The 5,712-nt window shown below is 48.3% G+C and overlaps 1 protein-coding gene and 1 long non-coding RNA gene across 8 annotated transcripts in view; one reads left to right on the forward strand and one right to left on the reverse strand.

Moving 5' to 3' along the window:
* The window catches only part of Cacng7 (calcium voltage-gated channel auxiliary subunit gamma 7), a 31,856-nt gene extending 27,052 nt beyond the window's left edge, over positions 1 to 4,804 (forward strand). For both annotated transcript variants that reach the window (XM_031385044.1, XM_031385045.1), the window contains exons 5-6: positions 3,578 to 3,723; positions 4,428 to 4,804. In XM_031385044.1, the coding sequence (XP_031240904.1) occupies positions 3,578 to 3,723; positions 4,428 to 4,685 (404 nt within the window). In that variant the 3' untranslated portion in view covers positions 4,686 to 4,804. The remainder of the gene's footprint in view (positions 1 to 3,577; positions 3,724 to 4,427) is intronic.
* LOC116101515 overlaps positions 1 to 5,712 on the reverse strand; it is a 34,957-nt gene that overhangs the window by 7,629 nt on the left and 21,616 nt on the right. The window lies entirely within an intron of this gene.

The following is a 5,712-nucleotide window of genomic DNA, read 5'->3' on the forward strand; positions in this document are numbered from 1 at the left end:
CCACATGGTGGCTCACAACCATCTGTAATGGAATCTGATGCCCTCTTCTGGTGTGTCTGAAGACAGCACAGTGTACTTAATTATAATAATAAATAAATCTTTAAAAAAAAATGGGTGTTTTGACCGTATGTATGTCTGTGCATCATACGTGTGCCTGGTGTCCACAGAAGCCAGAAGAGGTCATCATATCCGTAGGATTTGAGTTATAGATAGTTGTGAGCTGACACTGTGGTACAGAGAATTGAACCCAGGTCCTCTGGAAGAGCAGCCAGTGTTCTTAACCACTGAGCCATCTCTCCAGCCCTCCTACTCTAGTTCTTTTTTTTGTTTCTTTGTTTTGTTTTGGTCTTTCCTACACAGAGTTTCTCTGTGTGTCCCTGGCTGTTCTAGAACTCACTCTGTAGACCAGGCTGGCCTCCAACTCAGAAATCCACCTGCCTCTGCTTCCCAAGTGCTGGGATTAAAGGCATGCACCACCACCCCTGCCCAGCATCCTATTCTATTTCTAAGGCGATCTGAGTTTGATCCTCAGAAACCACATAAAAATGGAAGGAAGGAATGAAGTCTGCATAGCTGTCCTTTAAGCACCATATGTTTGCTGTGTTAGGTACAGCATCCCCCTCCACGCACACCATCAGCTAACATACAATAATAACTACACTTTAAGATGATCCCTGGGCTAGAGAGATGGATCAGTAGTTAAGAGCACCAACTGCTCTTCCGAAGGTCCTGAGTTCAAATCCCAGCAACCACATGGTGGCTCACAACCATCCATAATGAGATCTGACGCCTTCTTCTCATGTGTCTGAGGCAGCTACAGTGTACTTACATATAATAAATAAAGTTTTTTTTAAAAGATAATACCTTCTTTTATGCTTAACAGTATATTCTAAGCTAGGTATGGTGATGAACAACACCTTTAACTCTAGTGCTTGAGAGGCAGATGCATGAAGATTTCTATGAGTTCGAGGCCAGCCTGGTCTACATAGTAAATTCCAGGATGGCCAGAGGTATATAGACTCTGTCTTAAAGCAACAAATAAAAAGGTATATTCTATATATTCTTATGCACATTTTGTGGTTTTTTTTTTTCATTTTACATTCTATTTATTGAATGACTGATGGATTTTGGAGACAAAGTCTCATAGTCTAGGCTGACCTCGAACTTCTGATCCTTCTGCCTCCGTTCCCCTAATGCAGGGATTACAGGTATGCAAGACTATACATGCTTATATGGAATGTTGGGATTTGAACTCAGGATTTCATGCATGCTTAGGCAGGCACTTTATCCTTGAACTATACCCAATACTTTCTCCTTCTCCTCCTTATCTTCCTTCTTTTTCTTTTCTTCTTCACCTAACACTTTCCTTCTTCTTCCTCTTCCTCCTTGTCCTCTTCTTTTTCCTCTTCCCTCTCCCCTTCCTCTTCTCCCTTTCCCTCCTCCTCCTCCTCCTCCTCCACTTCTTCTTCTTCTTCTTCTTCTTCTTCTTCTTCTTCTTCTTCTTCTTCTTCTTCTTCTTCTTCTTCTACTCCTCCTCCTCCTCCTCCTCCTCCTCCTCCTCCTTCTTCTTCTTTTGAGACAGGGATTTTCTGTGTAGCCATGGCTGTCCTGGAACTTGCTCTATAGAACAGACTGGCCTAAATTCAAGAGATCTACCTGTTTGTCCCCTTTCCAGTGCTGGGAATAAAGGCATGCACCACCACTGCCCATCTTAACACTTTGCCATATTTTTCAATAATGATCTTATATGTGTGTATGTGTATATATGCATATATATGTATGTATGCATACATATATATGTGTATATATATTGCCAAGAAAGAAGGGCTTTGACTGTGCATATGTAGCATTCATATCCTTAGAGAGATATTATCAGGATTGTTTTAAAAGATGAATTCACTTGCAGTTTTGTTGTTGACTTGTTTTTTCGGCATGTATGTCTGTGCACCATGTGTGTGCAGTATCTGTGGTGGACAGAAGAGGGCATCGAATACCTTAAAACTGGACAGTTTTACAGACAGTTGTAAGCCATAGTATGGTGCTGGGAACTGAACTTGGATCCTCTGCAAGAGCAACAAGTACTCTTAACTGCTGAGACATCTCTCTAGCCCCCTAAAGAGTATTAAGTTTTCTTTTATATGTAATTACTGAGGGATATGTGCAAGTGCCATATTGCTCATTTAGAAGTCAAGAGACAACTTGTGGGGATCAGTTCTCTCTATCATTTATGTCTTGGGGTTCAAACTCAGATCTTCAGGATTGTCAGCAAGCACTTTTACCCACTGAGCCATTGCATCGGCATGACATTCACAGACTTTAAACATTTGAGGTATGTTTCACATAAAACACAACTCATAGACTTTGATTTCCTTGGCTTATTTTACCAGATCCTTAGGACAGGAGTTATAGATAGTTGTGAGCTGCCACTGTGATGCAGAGATTTAAATTCATGTCCTCTGGGAGAACAGCCAGTGTTCTTAACCATTGAGCCATCTTGCCAGCTCTCTTAAGAACATTCATGCTTTGTACATGTGCATATACACATTCATGTGTGTGTGTCTGTGTGTGCATGTGTGTGTGTGTACATGTGAGTGTGTGTGTGTACAGGCTGACACATGGAATTGCTCTCCACCTTATTTGGCCCTTCAAAAAGATGCCCCTTCCCTGGATCTCATCCTCTTGGATGACATATTTCCTTGATCCCCTTGTTCTTCTTACCCCCAGATGGCTTTGTGCCTCTTCTGGGCCACATAGTGTTCAGTGAGATGAGCTTTGTAGCACATGTAGCACATGTCACTATGCATAGAATGGGTGGTCACTATCCTGCCCTTCACCTCTTTCAGGTGCACTGAGATATCAGATGGCAATCGTGGGGTGGGGTGAGGGCAGCTGGTGGATTCATCTCTGGGTTCTCTGCGCCCAACCAAGGCCTAGAACAGGAGGTCACTCAAAACCAGAAGTGAGCTCAACCTTGTCATGACAGCTACTTGGGAGGCTGAGACAGGAGGTTCAAAAGTTCCAGGCCAGTCTGGGCAAGTTACCGAGACCCTGATTCAAAATAAAAAGTGAAAAGAGGGCTGGGGATATAGCTCAGTGGTAGAGCTCCTGCCTAGAATTTACCAGCTAGGGGTCAAGGCCCAATGATAGAACTCATACCTAGATTCCACCAGCGTGGATGCAGGGCTCAGGTGCAGAATTCCTTCATAGACTCCACCAGTGAGAGGCTGGTGACATGACTCAGTGGTCGAGGGCCAGAAGCTCACGGATAGAATTCTTCTCTTGAGTCTACCAGTAAGAGGCTAGGATTGTGACTCAGCGAGAGTGCTTGCCTAGAATCCTCTACTGAGAGGCTCTGTGTGGCGGAGGCATGTTTCAATAATAGAGCATCTGCCTAGGATGCCTAGTGAGGGGCTATGGGTGTTGTTCAGACATAGAACACTTGCATAGCATTTTGGGGAGATTTGGGCTAAGGTTAGTCTTAAATATAAGGCGGAGAGAGAGAGAGGAGAGAGGAAGACACTGGGCTGTTGGGAGAGCTTCCTTTCTCATGATCCTGGCATCCTTCTTCCCTGCTCAGGCCTCTCCTTGGTGGTGGGCTTGGTTCTATACATCTCCAGCATCAACGATGAGGTCATGAACAGGCCCAGCAGCTCTGAGCAGTACTTTCACTATCGATATGGGTGGTCGTTTGCCTTCGCTGCGTCCTCTTTTCTTCTCAAAGAGGTGATGTATTTGGGCCCAGACTGCTAATTTGAAGGAGATGGGGCAGGATCCGGAGTGGGGGCTGGGTGGTGGTGGTATTCCAGCTCCTGGGAGTCTGGAGCAGATGGAGATCTGAAGATAGTGCCTTTGGATTGGAGGAAAGGAAAACCCCTGAGGTTTGGACCTTCCTAGGCCTTAGAAGTGGGGGTCCTGGGTCCTGGGAAAGGAGTAGCTCTGGGACAGAACTCCCTGAACAGAGGGCAGTCTGATGCTTGTGTCTAGGAGGAAAAGAATGCTGTGGGTTATGAGGAAGGTGGAGGCCTGTGGGTGTAATCTCTGGGTCTTGGAGAGGAAAGAGCCTAGGAGACCTAGGTCCTGGGGGTCTTGGGAGGGAAGAAGCTAAGGGAAAGCTCGTGGGTTGAGGTTTTGGAGGGAGATGGGGAAGCCCTCGTTCCTGGGAAAGAGGAGAGCTGGGGGACCAATCTCTACTTTAAAGCTGGGAATGTTTGGCTGTGTGATTCCTGGGTCCAGAGGAGCCTGGATGAGGGGAGGTGCCTGTACTGTGAGGTAGATAGATTCTAACCCCTGGGTACTGGAGGAAATGAGGGCTGGGCCTCTTGGGTTTTGCTGAGGTCTTGGGGATGATATGCAGCTATGACTCCTGGGCTCTGATAGAGAAGGCAGCAAAGTGCTGCCTCTGGGATTCTGACTGTGCCTTGCCACAGGGGGCCGGAGTCATGTCCGTGTACTTATTTACCAAGCGCTACGCGGAGGAGGAGATGTATCGCCCGCACCCGGCCTTCTACCGACCGCGTCTCAGCGACTGCTCCGACTACTCGGGCCAGTTTCTGCAGCCCGAGGCGTGGCGTCGAGGCCGCAGCCCTTCCGACATCTCTAGCGACGTCTCCATCCAGATGACGCAAAATTACCCTCCGGCCATCAAGTACCCGGACCACCTCCACATCTCCACTTCGCCGTGCTGAGGCTGGAGTCCCTCTCTTTCCTCTTCCTCCCTCCCCTTTCCCGCGCCTCACCCATGAAGCTCCAATTCGTTAAGGAACTCTTGGCTGAGGGATGCTGTGCCATCTTCAGGCTCCCATCATCATTTCAACGGCTCCACCCTTTTTCCAATCTCTCATTGATTCATTATACTTCCAAATGATTCCTTCCTCACCTCGCCCCCGTGAGCCAACCCTCTTTCCCATAGGTCCCTCCCCACCGGTTAATTCCAACCGAGTTTACTGTCTTCTGGTGGTTTATCTTGCACCTAGCTCCCCCAACTCCGCCGGACTCCCGCTTCCGGGTAGGGGTGCTGGGCTGGAGAGTGGGTGTGGCAGCCACTGGAATGCCCTAGAACTCCCCCTCCATTCTCTCCTAGCACACCACGAGGTGCCCTGCAGGTCTCTGGTGGCGGCGGGTGGGGATAACCTTGCTCTGCCTACAGGAATATGACTATAGCTGACCTTGACCTTTCCCTTTCTGTTGCCTCCCGGAGACTACTTTTCCTCTCTTTTCTCCTCTGGAAGGTGACCTTCTTTCTTCTAATGTATTCTTGTCCTTCTTCCTCCTCTGCCTTCCCCTCCCCTACCTCCTCTTCCCACTTCTCTTTACCTCCCTCCACCTGCTCATCCGAAGCCCCTAGGTGCATCCAGCCTCTCACACCAAACAAGGATGGGACCCCAGGTTGGAGGGAGGTTCCCTCATGCTATCTCCACACCTGTGCCCGCCTCTTCCCCCTCGAAGTTCCGTCGGGGGAGGGAGGGGCAGTAGCGGGGGTTAACACCCCCCAAAACCTCTGTCTTCCATTTTCTGGTACTCCCTCTCATCCATGTCCCTCTTCCCATCTCAAATCCCCAACTCTGGTCTCTTTCAAGGGCCTGTTCTCCCCCTTGGACAGATTCGGGGGAGGGGGGAGGAGGTTGCCAGAAAACCGCCCATCCCACTCCCTTTGTTAGGGGAGGAGGGGCGAGGTAGCACAGTGTTAACACACGGAACCAGAACGGCCCCGGG

This window comes from Mastomys coucha, unplaced genomic scaffold (assembly GCF_008632895.1).
Source record: "Mastomys coucha isolate ucsf_1 unplaced genomic scaffold, UCSF_Mcou_1 pScaffold21, whole genome shotgun sequence".
NCBI classification, from domain to species: domain Eukaryota; kingdom Metazoa; phylum Chordata; class Mammalia; order Rodentia; family Muridae; genus Mastomys; species Mastomys coucha.